Source organism: Benincasa hispida, chromosome 2 (assembly GCF_027475165.1).
Source record: "Benincasa hispida cultivar pf3 chromosome 2, pf3_genome.v1.1, whole genome shotgun sequence".
Lineage (NCBI taxonomy): Eukaryota > Viridiplantae > Streptophyta > Magnoliopsida > Cucurbitales > Cucurbitaceae > Benincasa > Benincasa hispida.
This window is the reverse complement of record NC_143479.1, coordinates 50016656-50036368: the sequence shown is the minus strand read 5'-3', so window position 1 is coordinate 50036368 and position 19713 is coordinate 50016656. Positions and strand designations below refer to the sequence as shown.

At 34.9% G+C, this 19713-nt stretch overlaps 1 protein-coding gene across 2 annotated transcripts; it reads right to left on the bottom strand.

The window, feature by feature from the left end:
- Nucleotides 1-1987: 1987 nt before the first annotated feature.
- Nucleotides 1988-6530, bottom strand: LOC120071530 (translocation protein-like protein). 2 transcript variants are annotated; one of them, XM_039023857.2, is made up of 6 exons: nucleotides 6292-6530; nucleotides 5995-6167; nucleotides 4534-4848; nucleotides 3860-4061; nucleotides 2771-2999; nucleotides 1988-2518 (listed from the first exon to the last, which is right to left on the bottom strand). In XM_039023857.2, the coding sequence occupies exons 2-6, from the start codon at nucleotides 6091-6093 to the stop codon at nucleotides 2269-2271; spliced, it is 1095 nt and encodes a 364-aa protein (XP_038879785.1). In that variant the 5' UTR covers nucleotides 6094-6167; nucleotides 6292-6530; the 3' UTR covers nucleotides 1988-2268. The 2 variants fall into 2 exon arrangements, with proteins under 2 accessions (XP_038879785.1, XP_038879786.1); XM_039023858.2 differs by lacking the exon at nucleotides 6292-6530 and adding an exon at nucleotides 5180-5250 and having other exon boundaries at nucleotides 5995-6247.
- Nucleotides 6531-19713: the final 13183 nt, after the last annotated feature.

Sequence of the window (19713 nt, the reverse complement as noted above, 5' to 3'; positions counted from 1 at the left end):
AGGAATGGTTGAAAATTTTTACTCCATGAAATAGGATGCCTCAATGTTGTTCTTAATATTTCATGGGCCATTCAACATTTTTATTAAATATTTTACATTCTTAACTATTCTCTTTTATCTACCAAATGAGTTGCGCAAATTTTTATGGGTTTGTTTACAAATTAAGATATTTGTATTAGATTACATGTACAGATAAAATTAGTTTATATTCTTTGGATAAAAAGTTTATTCTAATATTTTTCAGTTGATTTAATTTAATTTAAATTATTTTTTATATTAAATAAATTGTCCAAAAAAATTACTGAAATAAAATCGTAATAAAATAAAAATTAAAAATTTTGCTTTCTTATATTATAAGAGTTGTAATGAGTGAAAAATAGAATGATAGTCTCCATCTGGAAGATTATTGTTCATGAGAATTCAAGGAACCTTTTTGAGTTTTAGAGTTGAATTAAAATTATCAACTAAATTCCTTTTTTTCTTCAATCATTATTTACTTTTATCAGGTTCACAATATCACCTTGAAAAATTGGTTGTAGTTATCAATTATAAATAAAATAATATAGATAAGTATTTCTATATACACCAAGAAGTTTAACATTTAATAAAAATAGAACAATCAAAATCCAATCTTTATTCTATCGTAATATATTTTAAGAATTACGTACTTCGAAAGTATGCTCCAAATTTTTGGAAGGGTAAGCTATTCAAGTTGGCTTATCTTTCATTCTCTAGTTAAGAGAGGTCGTGTCAATCTCTATTGTGGAGTCGACCCAACAGGTATCTCTCATGGTCTTAACAAATCTAGATGCCGATCTAACTGAGTTAAAGAATGTGGTAGACCCCATTCTTGTGCTTGGCCAAGCATCTTAGGGTCGTCTCTTTTAGCTTGTATAATCCAGTCACCCATTTTCTAGCGTGAACTGTTGTATTTTTGTTTCCCAAGTTTCTCCTTTTGCTGAGGTTGAGCAAGATGCCCATTGGGAGGTTGATTTCTAGTTGGATATCCTATATCCTTTGTGAGGATTTTTCATGTTATTTAGTTTTTAATAAGTTATTTTTCAGAAAAAAAAAAAAAAAATATGCTATAGAGTGAAATCTCTTAATTATTTATGGGCTACGTTACAATTTAGTTCCCGGGAAATGAGAACTTTCTTTTTATAATGAAAATGTATTTTTCCAAAATTAATGTTTCCAACCTGAACTTCATTGTAATGCAATATTTATGAAGCTGAAATATGTTGTAATACAAAATTAATTCTAATTCTAATTCATTTCATGAAAGTAATTTAATTTGCAACAATTTGGTCAATTATTTTCAAATATGTAATAATTTAATGTGAACGTTTATTTTAAACAATTTAATTTAGTTAAGTATATGCGATCCTTAATAAGTTTTTCAACCTATATTTGAAAGTAATCTCATAAAAGTCCAAACACTATTTTTTAGAGTAAGAATTAAATTTTTTCTTATGATGTAGAGACTAAATTGCTACCAAAGAAAAAAATACAAGGGCTATAATATTACAAATTAAGGTCCAAAGACTAAATTGTTCCTTGCATGAAAACTCAGACAAAATCAAGTCGAACAAACCATTTACAAGTTCACAAGTGTTAACCTACCACATATGCTATCTTGTTCCATCAGATTGTTGAAGTTCTCTCCCTCACATTTTAGATCCTTTAGTGTGAGAAAAGAAACTTCATGGAAACAACTTCAACAAGCTTCAACAGATTGTTAAAAATGTTTCTTATTCCCAATACCTCATCCATCAAGAAAAGAGATCCTTCTATGATGTATGTGTATGAGGGAAACTTGAAGAGACGTTGGGAGAGTGGGATAAATCTGGACATTTGATAATAGCACAAGCTAAGGATTTGGAAAGACAGGTCCACAGAAGAGAGACTCAGCAAGGGCCGACCGAAATCGGGGCAAGGTTGAAGCAACCTCTAAGTTCTAACGACACTGAAATCGATTGCCTGGGTATTTGCCACAAAAAAGTACAGATTGATTGGAAGCATTTCAAAGAAAAGTTTTACATGTACATGTCACAACTCAGATGACTTGTGGTGTAAATTAGGAAGAATTTAGTAAAAAAAGCTCACTTTAGTTTAGATATAAACCAACTTATGTGACTCCTAAAAAAGGTTATAAGTAACAAAAACCAACTGTTTTTAAACAAAAAATAATAATAATAATAATAAAACAAAGCTCATATAGGAACATGTTTATCATAGTTCTTCTCTTCCTCAAAAGATTCAACAGACCTACTGATGTGTATGATCACCATCATGATTATATTGATCAGAATGCTCTACATTGTCGATAATTTCGGGCTCAGGTTGGTCAGGGATAGAATCTGGACCTGTACTGTCACTAGTTGGGTTCTCCGCCGTGTTGGGGTCCGAATTTGTGGCATTGACCACAGTTTGCTGCTTCTCCATCATCCCAGAAAGGGCAAGTCTTGGTGACCATTCGAGAACATCATCGATGATATTCGATACACGTTTTTGGTATCTGCATTAGCCAACGCAGTTTGTGACCGAAAACAGAAAGCAAGTGGAAAATTAAATGGAGCAGATGCCCATAAGAAACAGAAACTTTCAAGTCAGTTAACAGTTGGTTATCAAATTGTATTTTCTTATGCTACACCAAAGTGCAACTGATCCACATTCTAAACTGCTGGGCCGTTTCTTAAAAAGATTGTTGTTATATACTTCTCTACCCTATCTTTAGTTGTATGAAAGTTTAGAAAGGTATGATACTAACCTTGCTCTAGCAGCCTCATCGGGAGCATGGTGCCTCAGCAGCAGTATGATGAGTACAGCCACCAGTGCATAGAAAAGTCTGGTTGTCCATTTTGGTTTCTCTTCTTCATCTTTACTTGGCCAAAACCGGAATAGTTCTCGCAAAGTTGCTTCCTCTGCGAGAATATTGGGGAAAAACCACATCCGTTTGCCCAGAAGAATGTACGATAAACCAAATACTGCTCCCCTCACTACAAATTTAAATGAAAACGTAAGACTGTTGTGAGCCTGGAAGAAATAATCCTGCCAGAAAAGTTTTTATTGAAGACCAAAAGATGCAGCATAAGCATTTTGAAAGTATGGTGATATAAAAGTTTCTAAGCCTTACTTGATAAGAACCACAAACTGATAGTAAAGGCTAAAGAAGTTCCAATTTACTTGAGCAATTCAAAACATGAATTACTAATACTCAAGCCAATTGGAAACCCTAAAATAATTGAGAACCTTTTATTGTGCTAGCGAAGTGAATATTACATGTATACGTAAAAAGAAGACCCACAATAAATAACAAATCAACCAAGACCAACCAAGCTACCATAAATAACAATCAAGAATTTAGAAAGAGTTGCAATCATTTGCTGACTATCACCCAAGCTATCCAACAATGATTACTTTATGATGTTGCCTCATCCTTAGAGAAATAACTTAAAGAGGTCAGAAGATTTGTGCTCCTCGCTTCTTATTTCTAAAACATAACGAATTTATGTTTTCCCTGCATTCTACTTCTCAAAAATGACCCAAAAAAATGTTGACTAAAAAAATATCGAAAAGGAGAAAAAGTCCATGGCCGAGATGCACATAAACCTCACCCAATCACTCACAATATTTTAAAATAAAAATAAAAAGAAAAGAAAGAAAAAGGAAAAAAAGAAAGGTCAACCAACAAAGCCAATAAAAGCAGATGCATTTATAACTTTGTGATAAAATCCTACCATAATACTTCAGAAGCAGCACTCCCTAAATTAAGTTATTAACAAACCTTATCAATGGTTTATTGATATATAAAAAAACAACACAAAATTAAGGCAGTGAAAAGGGCTGTATGACCTACATAAAAGAAGTGAGAGTATAAGAAGCAGAACCCCAGCGCATGAGTAAAGTATCAAAAGCTTGCACTGATGAGGATATACAGGAAACAAGCAAATTGCAAGAGTCAACACAGGCCAACAAAATGAAAGAAGTGTCTGCCAAAATGGCCTCCGCTTAACAAATGTCCAAGCAAAAAAGGCATCCTGTTCAGAGAACAGCTGATCCTGCAAGAGTAAGTTGCACATTCAGAACCTGGAAAATGGTCAAAGAATATGAATATATGATATTAAACTAACTTATGGAACACGATGGTAATTAAGTTCCTTGCTCAATTGCTTGCGATTTGCATCAAGAAGGCTAAGTTTAGAAACTTATCCATATTAGCAAGTAAATCCTCTATTTAAGGGAGAAGCATGGCTTGCTCGTGTTTGTGCATTATAGAAGATCTTTGAAGGAGAGGAACAATAAAGTTTTTAGAGGCTTGAAAAGGGATGTGAGAGATGTCTAGTCCCTTGCTAGATTTCATGTTTCTCTTCGTAGTTATGAAGATTTTTCATAATTATTGAATAGGTATTATTTTACATGTGGCAACTTTCATTTTTTTTCCTAATGAAAGGTGGTTTCTTATTTCTTCTTTTAAAAGGGATGAGGTCTCCAACTTTAAAAAAATACATAATGCATAAAAAAAGTCTGCACCGGGAATATCTCCAGATGTGCTGGCCATGTAGACAACTTTCTCTTTCCAGGACGAACAGTTTTCACCACACGATCACACCGAACTAAGAGATTCTTACTTAGCAATGCATTACCAATATCTTCAGTTTCCAAATTTTTATCTGAATCAAGAATATCCTTGAGCTCTGGATGATTTCTCAAAAAACTAACAAAATCCTTGCCTCTAAAATACTCAACACGTGTTTCTTGTAAAACAGCCCATCTTGATTCTAAATCCTTGTGGTCTCTCACTTTCTCAGCAAACAACTGAAACACATCCTTCTTTGCAGCTTGTTTCTGAAGATTAAAGATATACATGTGAGATAACCACAACAGCTAAAATGAAATAAACAAATTTAAAATCCTGATTTAAAAGGAAAAAAAATGTAGAACCACCAACAACCAATTCATGACCTGCGGCAACTTGAAAATTCTTGAAAAGTTAAAATTCGGAAATATGAACAAAACCATCCTCAATCTTCATCATACTCAGATAGTCACACAGATTATTAACTCAGCATAATATTGGAGACAGCTAAAATCTAATTGATAGCCAAAAGGAAGCAGAATCCAATACTAAATAGAGGTTAATAGAACTTATTAGAAACAAAAACACACGCATTTTTACCTTATCCTCTCTTTCAACTCTCATAATCTTCCTGATAACCATCACACTAATTTAAGATGTTTCTCGTCAATCTAAAGAAAATAAGAAGATTCAATGTGAAGAAATAATGGCTTCTTTCAGCACAATCAAATCATATAACAATTCATTTCTCGTAACTAAAAGATAAAACTACGCTCAAATTGCAATTGGTTCAGAGTGATGGAACCTCACAAGTTATACTTATCTAAATTCAAACCATAAAATAACAATTAACAACGCCCACACGGGAGAATGCAAATCTGATCCATTATGACCCAGGCTATTTTACTATTACAATTTGAACTTCTAGTTGCTCATCTACCTACAGTACAAAGCTGCAAAACTGAGAACTACAAAAACCCTTTTGCAGTTCATTCACATTAATCACTCCTTTTCTCTTTCTTTTCTTCAATAAGGAACCAAAATAATGAATGCTCGCTAGCACGATCTTGGTAATGGGTGCTAGAGTTAATGAATCCTCCAGCCACACGCCACCACCCATTTCTGATTGAGGAACTTCAAATCACAAATATCAAATTATGAAAACTTCACGTCCATCAATCATTGTCAAAAAAGCAAAAGAACAAATATAAGAATCCAAAAGAAAGATTCAAAGAAGACATGTCCAAAAACACATCAATGCCCATATGGCAAGGATACGGCAATTGGGTCTTCGTAGAATCAAACAAAGAATCACACTGAAAAAAATGTCCTCTCGTGAAGGCAATAAAAACCCAGATCAGAAAACAAAAAATTAGAGGGGAAATGAAAATGTTAGAGGAAAAAAGAAGGCAAACCCTAGGAGGGGTATCGGAATTGGGATCTTTGGCAGCATTTTGAACAGCAGTTGATTGCCTTCTGACCCTCTTCTTCTCGGTTCCTCCTGTTTTCCTCATCTCACAGCCCGATTTGATTCAAAAGGGAAAATTAGATGTTCCCGTTGCTTCTTCGCCGCTGAGAGTGCGTTTGTCTGCGAAGAAGAAAAATTGGGGAACGCTCCCTGGTGAAGTTAATAGGAAAGGAAAGAAAAATAAAGAAAAATAAAAGTTTAGGAATTGAATTTCTTCACTTTCACCCTCTTTTCTAATTCTCACCATCAACAAACACGAACAAGCATTGCCACTTCTCTTCATCCCAACCAATCAACTTCTGCCATTTCACCATCTTGTCCTACTCCTACCCACATTTCCTTTTATATTTCAAAAATCAAAACCAAAAAATCAATATTAGGATTTCCAAATTATTATTATTTTTTTAAATCTATTAGATTATTATGGTAGTTTGAATCCTGCGAAATACGATATCCACACGAGACTGACATATCGTGAAGAGCAATGTCGTGTTTTCTGACAATATCTCAAGCAAATGAGATCTCGATGCATGTTGAGATGACCTATACTTTTTTTAAAAGAAAAATAATAAAACGGTAGTATTACTTTGAGACTTTGAATTCACTTTCTTTCCACCATTTTCTCTTCTCTTTTTAATTCGTTGTCGTGTATTTGATGATTTAACTATTTGTCGTTACATCGATATATTTGTAAATAAGAAGGTTTGACACATTTACATCAGAGTTTAATGGATATCTACTATATCTTTTATAAATACCTATCAATCAAACACCAATATAAATAAAAATACTAACAAATAAATCTATTATTTACTTGTTAGTAGATTAAGGATTAGATAATCTTAAGAATAAGTGAAACTTTCGATATGTATAGAAGAATGACAGAGAGATATTGAGCCAAGGTAGATTTAAAAATTAGCAGGCCACAGCCGATTATTTTAATTGAACTTATGATTTGATTCTATTATTTGATATTGTTGGATAAAGCATTGGCTTTTGAAAGTTTTCTCCAAAGTTTTAGCACTACACAAGGACGAGTTGGGTATACATGGATTGGATTGGGTTAAATTTGAAAGTATTTTTTGGACCAACTCGAAAATTTGGGTTGGTTTGATTGGTAACCCAAATGATTCAAATAAAGTTTCCAACCCAACCCTTAAAATTCGGGTTGGGTTGGGTTGTCGGGTTATAACTTTTTTTTTTATTTTTAATGAAAAATATGTAAATTTATATACAACACATGACTAATAACTAAAATCTCATGAAATTAATATGCTAAATACCAAATATTTATGATATTTATTATAAACTTTAAACAAAGACAAATATCATAACAATTTTAAAAGAAAAATATTAAAAAATTCAAAAATTAATCAATACAAAGAAATCAAACTTTAAACAAAAAAGATATATATATATATATATATATATATATATATATATATATATATATATATATAAACAATTCGGGTTGGATTGAGTCAACTCAAATTTTTTTTAACAACCCACAACCCAACCCAATCACCCAAGAATAAAACTAACCCAATCCAACCCTTACATTTTGGGTTGGATAGTCTGGGTTGTTCGGGTTATCAGGTTATTTGAACAACCCTAAGGACGAGCAATAAGATACTTTATCTTAGGGAGTGTGATAAGTCTCTAAAAGCAAGTTATTAATTCTCTTTTAAGATGTAATTTGCCTATGTTGATGATAGAATTTTAATGCTTCAATGTTAATTAAACTACTAGAATGATCTTTGTTTTGTGATTAACGTCTTTGAGAACCTTTTTTTTCTTTATGGATTCTATTGATTTAAAGGCATTAAAAGAATCAAGTTTGAGTGTTTGATACTTAATTTGTGCTAATTGGACTTATTTTGTTAGGGAACATCAATTTAGCAAAGTTCGAAGAACAAGAATGTTAGAAGATGATTGAGCATTTGTAGAGCAAAACACACCTCAATAATATGTATGTAAAACAAAGAACTCACTTATGAGCCAGTAGATTATCTTATATTTATAGTGTTTGGAGATTTTAATAGATACATGCTATATGGACAATTTGGCCTAATTAGCCTTGAAATAACTAAAAAAGAAAATATGTTTTTTTAAGGTGACAAAAAAATGTAGTTGAAGATTATTAGGATGTAGAAAAAAGAGTTGTAGAACAACGAATCACGCCTTTAAAATTGGAGCAGACAAGATAATCCTTCGTAATCATTACTATAACAAAAAGACTTATATGCTTCAAATCTTTACCATATCTATTTGTTATTATGAATTTGTTGATGTTATTTGATGTTTTCTAGTTTTTCGATATTGTAACATGAACTAATCACCTTTTAAATGAGGATTTAGGATGGTGAGTTTAGGATTGAAGTATGTTTGTTTAATTGGTTTGTTTTAGAAATGTTCTTTACTGTTTAAAATTGATGTATATCTGACTAATACGCATTGATAACTTTTATACGGTTAAGGAAAAATAAGAAAAAGTGTGTTGCTTCTAACGTTTTAGCCTTTTGTTTAAGTTAGTAACTGACTTAAAAGAGAAGGTATTGTTGGAGTTGATACCCTAAATCTCGTGGTTTTGTAGTTTGTAAATCATTTGTACAAACATATTATTTATTTCATAGAATAAATGTTATTTTATTTGATATTTAATTGCATTAGCCCAAAACCAATAAACTAAGATTCAAGATTATTTGATTAATCTTAAACATGTATGTAGAGACATACAAGTGGATCATGTTTAAGTAATAACCTGAATGGTCTGTAGTAGATAGATGAGATTGGGTACCATATCCTAATGACATTATGGATACGAACCTCCATTTTAATTATTACCATTGTTGTAAAGTATTACAAATGATTTGATTCTGATCATTCATGTGGAGACATATGAATGGGGTATCTTATACAAAGAGTCTGTATAAGACCGAACCACGAAATGTTGAATCTCTCTTTACAACACCGTTACTAGAAAAAACTTACATTTCACTAGGATGACCATAGGTGACTTGACCTTAATCCTAAGTGAGTTGTGAACTTTTACCTATGAGAGCACACTACTAAAAAATTGGGCTTTAATGTCAGTTTAAAACTGACATTATAGGGGTACAATGTCGGTTGAAAACCGACATCGAAAATCGTGTTATAAAATGTCTTTAATGCAGTTTTAAACCGACATTATAGATTACCAAGATTTCAATACCAGTTATCTTCAATGTCAGTTTTCTTCAATACTATCTTTAATTTCAGTTTTCAACGATATTGAACGTCATCTTTGATATTGGTTTTTCACCTACTTTTTGCCAGTAATTATCTGATATTAAATGTCTTCATCATTTTGTCATTGAAAATATATATATATACACACACACACATAAATACATATATATATACATACATACATACATATATGCATATATATTTCTGCTTACGCACGATCAAATCAATATTATTTCTCTTTTACTTGTACATGCACAAAATAAAATCTTAATTGCTTTCACAAATCCTCATTAAGTCATAAAAGAGAAATTGAATAATAATTTAACTCCAAAACCAAAGTAAAATATATTTTTCATCCAAATCAACTTCGTATGTAGAGATGTCCATTTAACCCGTGGGACAAGGGCTCGCCGGAGTGGGGATTCTCTTATTGGATGGGGAATAGGGGAGGGAGCGGGAAGAAAATTTTTCCGGTTGGTTAAATAGGGAGGGGGAGGGGGAATATATTCCCCGACCCCACCCCGATTATACATATCTAATTTTTATATAAGGTTTTAATATATATATATATATATATACACATATATAAATAGGCGTATATATGTATGTACGTATGTATGTATATATAACTTTTTATTTGATATATTTATTTCTTATTAAGTAGAGATTACATTATATTGTTGTAATATTAAAATTTTAATTTTTAGAAATTATGAAAACTAAACATTTTAATCATATATTTGTCACATATAGTGAGATATTTAACTATTTAAGTTTAAAAAAATTGATATAGTGATTTAAGTTAATTATTATTTTTTTTTTGGTAGAAAAATCCAAACGGGAAAAAATTCCGTGCGAGGATCCCGACGGAGAATTTGTGGGGATGGGGAATGGAATAGGTAGCGGGGATGAGGGATGGAAAAGCCATCTCCGACCCCGCCTCGCCCCGTGGACATCTCTATTCATATGGTTTAAACAACAAATTACTACTTTCAACCATGAAGTATACACATATATTCTACATTGAACAAGTAGAGTATACATGCTAAGTTGAATACAAGAATAGAATTCAAAATAAATGAATTGCAAAATGGTTAAAATGACTAAAAATAAGCTGAAGATAAATGAAGAGTGTTCAACGATGTCTTCCCAAGTTTCTCGATGTCAATTTTTGGAATTAGGGACTATTCTCCCACCTACAAAGTAGATAAACCAACAATCTGGACAAATAAGTAGAAAACAACAATTTGAACAAATAAGTAAATCAAGGATCACGTTAGTACGTAAAAAAAAGATCCCAATAGGTAGAATTCTACTTACCGAAGCGTTTTAAAAGTACTTCTGAAACAATCAAGAGACTATTAAAATAATAACATTCAAGTTCCAAGGTTAGAACTTAGTTCAAAATCTTATTTGAAACTCAAATGGTGTTCAAAATGAATAATCTTATCTACAACGACCTTGAACCCCAATTTGAACACTTCGTAATGAGTCTAAACTACAAATACATAAAAACCCGCGAGTTTTAAACTAAATCATAACACCTAAATCGAAATCGAAAGGGTCTAAATGGAAAATGTGTGTCAAATTGTAGTGAATTCTAAAGTGCATGAATAAGTTCTTTAAATTAAACTTATTTCATGAATTTTGGGGTGCATGCAATTCCACATATTTGATAGATTTTTCCAGCTAGTGTTCTTTTTTATTTTCACATCTTCAACTAAAAAAAAACTCATCCTTTTCTTACATAATTTGGAGAGCACACTTCGATATAAGGCTTGAGTTTAGTATAGAAGACTTTGTTGGTGGTCTACTGTTGAGATTGAAGAAGAATTTAGAAAAGAATCAATCAAATTCGGTGAAAACATCAAAGGTATAATTCTGAAACCTTAATTTGTTGAAAACAATGAAAATACATGCTAATTGCCTAAAATTGAGGTAGTTAGAGTGCTTAGATCCTTAATTGCTTCTGTTTGTTGAATGTCAACTCTATCAATTGATATCAAAGCATGTTTTAAGCACTCAATTTACGTTAGTTTTAGCACGGTGGGTGTTTTTCATGAGTTGCATGAAATGGTTGCTGAAATGGATGAATTTTGATTTTGGCATCTAAATTTTTGTTTAATTTGCAAATAATTTTTGTAATTGGCTCTTTGTTTATAGGCCTTAATGTGTGATTAAGAGTCTGTAATTTTATTAGAGTCATTAGAGGTCCAATTAGATTGTAATTGAAGAAAATCCAAAGCAAGCTCAGCAGCAAAATTCCAAAATTGAAGGTGAGATAGCGTTGCAATGCTACCTTCACAGTGTTGCAACGTTGTTCTTCATCCATTGGCATTGTAATGTTGGATGAAGCTTGCGATGTTGTTCATCCCAGCCCAGTTCACACACATGCCAAATGTCTAGCAGTTCAACTGAACCGGTTTGACCGGCTCAGGTCTTGGTGGTGCGGTTCAATTTGTTTTTTTATCGGTTCAGCTTATTTTGAAGCCTTGGAGGTCCGATTCAGGTGGTACACATTCAATTCGGGTTAGTTCAAGTTGTTCAAAGGCTTTAGGATGTTTTTTAATTATTAATGTAATAGTTAGCTTGTTTGCTTGCTTAGGATGCCAAAACCAGTTCATTTCAGTCTGTGTTTAATTATTTATACATTATGAATGTATGTTTAATTAAATTAAATCTTTTATATGCATAAAGTATGTCATAGATTTAAAATTCAACCATAGGAAGCATGTATCATGCATTGAAAGTATGTTATAATATGTTATAATATATAGTATACATGGTTTAGAGTTTCATGTATTTAATATAATTTTTATATTACATTGTAGAATGTTTGATGTATGTTATAACATATCTACAGTTTTATAAAGTGTTATAAAATGGGATAGACATTTAAAATCTATAACAAAGATAAGAAGCATGCTCACTTAGGATTAACAAATAATAACTTGTTTTAATAGTTAAGATATGTCGTTATCTTAAAAAAATTTGGTTACAAACTCAATTGGTCTATAATCTTGTTTAAGGTTGGAGGTACTTAAGTTGACGGTTTATGGAATACCTACTACTTGGGGATTATAGCTGAATTATTGAGCGTTGATAAGTCGATTTTATGAACATGCGTGAGCAGTATGAGGTAATAAAATGGTTTTATCACTCAAATATCGTAGGTTAAAATCCAAATATAAACTACTTGGATAAACCACATAGACTTAGGATGTTTTTTAGCCAGAATATACTTAAATAAAAGAATATACTCAAACATTCAGAATACTTCAGTAGGAGATTAATAGTATATATGATATATTATTAGCTCTTACGTCCCTAGGAGTTCACACCTTAAGATTCATGCTCGGCTTCGTGTCACTTTTATTGCGACTACTCCATTCGGAAAATGTTTGCATGGGTCAATAACAAGGTGAATAGGGGAAGTCATTCATAGTAAGTGGGTGCAGGTGTAACGCTGATTTTATGTTCTTTAAATAAGCATATGGACAAATATGGATAATGATGAATGTGAATCATACGAGCTCATGTTGCCATAAACTTGATGATTTGGAAAGATGGAGATGGAGTGTGGATGTTGTGTTATTCTTATTGACACTTTATGCGATACTACTTCTAGATGTGTGCGTTATTAATGAAATGCTTGTAGTATGCTATGCGTTGTCACAAGTTTCCTTGCGTTGAAACCAAGTATAATTCCAACGCAAGTTTCTCGAAGTGATCCGAGGTCGAACACAGGGATTGTTGTTGTTAATGTGTTACATTTGTGATATATGCGACCGAGGTTTTTACAATTAATAAAAATTGTGTGCTTGTACAGGAAAATAACTTGTGGTAAAGTAAACTTGTGCAGATAAACTAAAGTTGCGGTAATAAAATAAAGTGCGATAAACCTAAGCTAACATGATGCAAGATACAAGATACATGATATACATGATGCTAAGTTCGAGACTGACTGTGAAGTTTATACAAAGGATCGTGGTATGCGATGGCAAGGCTTAATGGATGAATCAGAAGGAGAAAGAATAATTAGTACAAACATCGCAAGTTTATTAATTACGTTAAAGATACAACTAAGGTTCCGTTTTCCCTTGGCGTACACCTCTCGGTGATCGGCCGCGTTCCCATATCTCTATGGTGAAACAGGGATGAACGTGGTGAACGCAAGGTTGCTTCCATCTCTTGAAGTACTTCTCGCTTTAGTGAACACATTCTTCCAATCCTCTCTCAATAGGGGGAATGGCATCTTCACTTCTGCTCTCACAGGTGAAGATGTCGTCTAGCATGCTTTGACTAAACTTAATTATTTCCTTAACCCAATTAATTCGTTTGCTCAATTATTGCTAATTATCCAAGGGATTAAGAAAACATCGTGGAGAAAGTGAAATATGGATGAACGAAAATAGGCAAAGAGATAGAGATGAAAATGATCATAACATTTAATTATAGAATTAAGCATCTGATACATGGTGTGAATGATAGACTAAGAAGATGAATATAATTGATGATAAAGAGATAGAAACAAATACAGAAGAGTGTCAATATCTTGACACAGATTTGGACGGTGGTTTTGCTTGCCGGCGTGTGGAGTAGATAAAGAGAAGAGCTTCCCTCTCAGGCTTGCTCGTCCGGTAGAAGTGACCTTCATACAGAGCTTCAATGCCGGGGATGGGAAGGATTCATGCCCTCAGACTCACCTCTTGGCCTTGTCTCTTAATTCTTCCCGGATCTACTCTGATTAGTCGCTCAACCAGTCTCTCTCTCAGATCAATATATACACTTTTCTCTATATTCAAGCATAATTTCTCAGTGGAATGGCCGGAGCTATTTATAGGTTAAGCTTTGACTCTCTGCATTATGGTCTCCACTGTATTGTTAAGGCAGTTCCTGAAATGGTGGAGTGAATATTCCTTCTGTTATGCAATCAGTCTCGTCAGAAATGCACAATGGTCAGCTGTACACGCGTTAGAATCCTCCACAATTGCGTTGCTCTTTACATCTTCGACCGTTTGCCTGCATGCGGTGTTGTTTTTTATTACCATATGGGCTTGAGATTGCGTTAATCGTTTAGCTCTTGATCGATTGTCGCATGCGCCGTCAATGCATTGATCGTCTATTCATTCCTAAATGATGGGCGCAATGCGACGTAGATGCGTTGTTCAGATTATCTTGAGCCATGAACGCATACGGTGACTTGATTTCCTACAAAACAAATTTGAAATATTCTTTTCTACCATTGCAATGGTGTCAGTGGGTGTATTGACGACAATTTATAATTCTCGCATTTCTTAGCTAATTTCCATACAATTGATGCAACTTTCCTTTCTTTTGGTCGTAATATCTAAATAAAACAGTATAAATAACTTGTATTTCTATAAGTTATCACACCCTCAACTTTAGATATATTCTTGTCCTCAATCATATCTTCTACTAAGGCAATATTGCTCAATTCCTATCCTAAATTTTGCGTCGATTGGTTGCTCCCAATGCTCCACCTAGGCACATTACTTAACATCGCAATTTCTTTCTATCCTTGAAAATTCCTAGCAAAGCCCTACTTTATTCTTCTATACAACAAATTTCTGCTCAAAAATGCTTTTCTAGATTTTTTAAAAAGAATGTTTACCTCTTCTTGTCAAGACAACTTGATGCATTTGGATGCGGTGGTCAAACTTTATGTCATTTATTAGAGACTGTTGATCATGGTTATACCCTTCATTTTAGCTTGCTTCCACGGGTATCATGCGAACATCCAACTACGAGCAGGTTCCTTTCACAACTTAACTCTTATCAGGTTAAGATTGTTTTTTAGGCTTCCCTTGCGCTGACATTGGAGTTTATATGTTTTTTTTTTTTTCTGTGGAGATGATGAACACATTTTTCTTAATGACCACATCACTTGATCTCATCTGCTCAGACCTTCCCCACCCCCAAATTTAGAGATGGGCAAGGTTCTCATTGCATTGTTTGGACAGAATAGACAAACACTTAGACAAAATTTCAAAAAGAAGGTTTGAGTAGAATTTTGAAAGATAAAAGGTAAAGTATTGCTATAGCTACGAATTAATTAAGTGTTAGTTACAAAATACAAGGTGTGGTATGTTACTAAGTGTATACATATTATACATCATGGTAGCGCAATGAATAACGCAAAATAAAAGATCAAGAACATCGCAAAATTGACAAAGGATGATAATAAAAAAAAATTTAAAAAAAAGGCTAAGGCATACTTGAAAGAATTGCTACTTAGTTGTATTGAAAATTAACTAAGTATACAAAGAATTATAATTAACGCAATACAAAAAAATTTGCATTTACAAAGAATCAAAGAATTGGCTTTTATACATAGAAAAACAATAAATGAAGTTAGAAATAAAAGAATGACCGCAATAAAAAAAAATGTAAAGTTATTGAGGAGGAGAAGGTTCTGGTGGAGGATTTTGGTGCGGTACACGAGGAGCTTCTTCAAAGTGTAAATGCTGCTGGAGATGTGGAGGCACCATGGGACCATGAAGATATGCTGTCAAGAAGTTAAAGTACTCATGGTTGCGTTCCGTTAGTTGCCTCTGGTTCAGGTGGATCATATAGATGTTGTGTTGAATATTGATCATCACCTGCCTTGTCATGGCAGCACTGCATTGTAAATCTCCTACTTGCTCGTGTACCGCATCTATTCTCTGGCAGAAGAAGACCTGTTGTTAGGAGAAGAGTTCTTGTTGTTAGGCAAGGAGGGTTTGCATATTTGTTAGTTCAGAAACTAAAGAGGCAATGGTAGGTTGTGCCTGCGATGTTTCGCCATCGATGTTTTGGGGTTGGGCAAAAGTGCCTTCACCCAAATTGCATGGGTCATCAACATACGGCGGTGGAAGAGGAAGTTGCGGTGATGATGCTGAAGGTGAGGTTGGAGCAACTGGATATACGGTTGGAGAATCAGGGGCAAGAAGAAGGTTGAGGAAGTGCTCGGGAAGGGAAGAAGAAAGTTGTGCGGGAGGTCTTGGAGGGCGAATTATCAAAGGCAAAAGGTCCAAGGGTACTGATTCTTGCGTTGATAAGTCTTGGAATTTCCCTTTTCTTTGTCATCTTTGCGTTGTTTCTTTGGCTTAAGTTGCTGCGGCACATTTAAATCAATGACAGGCCTCTTCAATGGGAGCTTGAGGCAGTGTGGGGAATCTTTAAGGAGCAACCTCAAAATCTTGACGTTTATGAGGCCATGATGTGCCCCACAAAACCTCGAATTTTTCTTGCGATCAACTGGCCCACATCAATTAGAATGCCGCGCGTGATGCAATATGCGGCCATGACTCGATCCCTCGAAATTTTTTTGTCATAGGAAGTCGGGATGAGTCATTGTTTTACCAAATATACCCAAAGCCATGCCTCGGGAAGCAGTGTCTTGGACGCCAGAGTTCTGATGCCTTTTAATGAAACCGTCCAGTTAGTGCCTGATTGCGTCAATGTTTGCAGTGCATCTTCCATCTGCTCTTCAGTAGGATCATCAATGATTTTATTACCCAATGCATTTGGTTTGCTCTTCATCAAGAATAATTCATTGATCTCCTTTGCACTGAAAGACACCATTTGCCCTTTTATGGTCACCACATCCTTGGTGCCATGTAGACGTCCGTTGTAGAATTTGTGCGCTACCTTTGGAATTACGATGGCTGGGCACTGACAAAATGTTTCCCATCCATGCTTCAGTATAACGCTTGTAATCAGGTCTGGTAGTGGCATTGGCACGGGGAAAAATCCCATCTCCATTAGCATATCATCGTTTTCTCTCTTCTTCGATGGACGCTCCTTTGCCAACGCGGGCTCGCTACTTTCTATAACTGCTTTACCCTTTTCTTTTGTCAATTAAAGGCGGGATTCTTGCCTTTGTTTCCTTTCCCTTGCTTTGCGTTGTTCCTCCTTCTTCCGTTCAGCAAGTTCCTTGCCCTTCTTCTTTCTTATGCGTTGAACATTTGCTCGACGTTTCCTCTCTTTCTTCTCTTTCTTCTTCCTTTCTTCCTCTTTCTCTTCTCTTTCTTCTTCTTCAATTTCTTTTTCAAACTGCTCGGAGGCCAGAAAATGTGTTGTTCCTCTTCGAGCCTTTTCCTTTCTTCTTCTGCTGAAATCTTATTGTTGCGGCGCACCTTTTCATCTTGTAATTTTCTTCTTTGATTACCTTTTGCGATGATGAGTTTTGCTCGCAACATTTTCTCCTACTTCTCTTCCTCCTCCTTTATTCTCCTCTCCTGCTCTTCTAACGCATCTATCAAAATTGGAGGGTCAATGGTTGACCCTTATGGTGCATTCTCCTTACGATGCCGTATCAAGAGGGTGACATCTACATCTTCTCTTTCATCAGTCGTAACCATTTGCGGTGTTTCATGTTATGCTGATTCTCTTAGTTGCGCTGATTCCCCCTTATCCTCCCTCATAGGTGGATTCTTCGTCCAGCTCTGGGCTCTCAGCCCTCTTTCTCCTCTCTTTCTCCTTCTTCAGGCGTCTTTCCTTCCGCCTACTTTCTTTTCTTTTACTCCTTTCTTTCTTCTTTTTCAGCTTGGCTTCCTCATCTTCTTCATCCTCCTTCTCTTTGATTTTCTTCTCTGCTTTGCTTCGATGGGCTTGCTCATCTTATTCAACCCTCTTCTCTTTGCTCTTTTTCTTCTTCTTCTTCTCTTCAGCCCCTTTAAGTTGCTTCTCCACTGTCGCTTCCTCCAAAGCAACCCTGATGGGTCCCTCATAGGATTCTGCATTAGCAGTTTCCTTAGGATCCAAGATGGCCAGAGCACTTCTCCTTAAATTCTCCTCCATCGCCTCCTCCGAAAGCAACAGTTGGTTCACAACCTCAACTTTGGGCGGTCCTCCTCCTTTCTCCAAGTTGCTGAGAATGCTCCCAAACACCTTCTTATCATCCTGTCTCTTTTTTTCACTCTCAGAGGAGAATGTTGGGAGTGGGGTGCTTTCAGAACTCTGCCCCCTTTTGAACTGGAGTGGCCTGGCTGCTAAGGGATTTCGTCGGGGTCTTCTGACGACTCGAGGGACGGTGTGTGGCTGGACGGCGAGACGACGACTGGCTACAAGGAATGTCGCCTCTCGCTAGAGAGTTAATTTTTCGAGGATGATGAGGGTGAAGAAGATGGCTGGGAAGATTGGTCTATCATGGATGCCGGAATAAAAGAAAACTGGAAATTCTTTAGGGTTTTAGGAAGAGGGAAACAATCTGGTATGCAGAGTGCTCTAGAGTTTCTGTTTGCAAATGAGATCAAATGGACTCACAGACAGAGGAGATGGAATTTATAGGTTGGGCCTTGATGGGCCCAACACGAATTCTACAGTGGCAGGCCTCGAGCTACCAAAAAAGCCTACCGTTTGCACTCCTCACATTTATGAAGCGTCAGAGAAGGACGTCCTTTCGTCTGTTAAATCATCATTTCCTTGGAAGACGAAACGATTGGACTTCTTAGTTTGCAAAAAGAATTATCTTTAGTGTTTTATTCGAATGGGCGCAAAGTGAAGAACTAATGCAATGAGTCCATCAACCCAAATGCATCTTTGTAGAGGACAGGCAACAATGCATGTATCCCCACAACACACCCCTTAACGCAATGCATTTTTGGAGGACGAGCGTACGGTATTTCTACCAGCGCAACACTATATCAACATAGTGCATTTTTGCTAAGGACGGGCAAAGAACACATACGAGCACAACACACCCCTCAACGCAATGCATTTGAGATGGATGAACGCAAAGTGTATCTTGTGGGTACAAGATGCACCCATCATCGCAATGCATACCGGGTGTTGATTATTTTATTATTAAAATTATTATTATTCTTTTTTTTATATTATTTTTTTTTCATCAATGCAACTCACAAGGACCTTGCGGTAATAATTCTCTTCTTATTAAACAACCATTCACCAGGTTTTAAGAATAACGCATTTAATATGGAAAAGTAAGGAATATAAAGAGAACACGAAAATAAACGCAAGAGAATCAAATGAAGCATAAATTCATAAAGTAATAAAAACAAGTTGAATGAAGCAATAAATGACAAAGTTCATAAAGCAATAAAGATAGGAATTAAAAAAACATGTAAACAGAGAATTGAGATATGGATCGGAAAAGAACTTTTCATGATGAACGCAATCCACACCTCCGCAGGCGATCAAGCTTGCCTGCCCAATGTCTTCAAGGACATTGTTCTCCTCCTGGTCTCATCCCACAATGTATACGCTGAGAGAGATGATCTATTTCCTTTGGGAATCACACCAGGTATGGAGAATAAGTTGCACATTTCTCAAACCTTGCATTCTCCGCAACCGTAGGTCTTGAAATTCTGGCGCTTAATCTGGTTCTGATGTGCTCCTGCACAAAAAGTACACTTGATCTCTGGGTCAGCTTAGAATTGCTGGATCACTCTAGTACTCATAAATCATCAGCCTG

Coding starts and splice junctions, on each gene's coding strand:
- LOC120071530 (XM_039023857.2), bottom strand. CDS start 6,093: ATGAGGAAAACAGGAGGAACCGAGAAGAAGAGGGTCAGAAGGCAATCA. Junction 4,062..4,533: donor CACATCTGGAGATATTCCCG/GTGCAGACTTTT, acceptor TTACTCTTGCAG/GATCAGCTGTTCTCTGAACA. Junction 3,000..3,859: donor TATACTCTCACTTCTTTTAT/GTAGGTCATACA, acceptor TTAAATTTGTAG/TGAGGGGAGCAGTATTTGGT.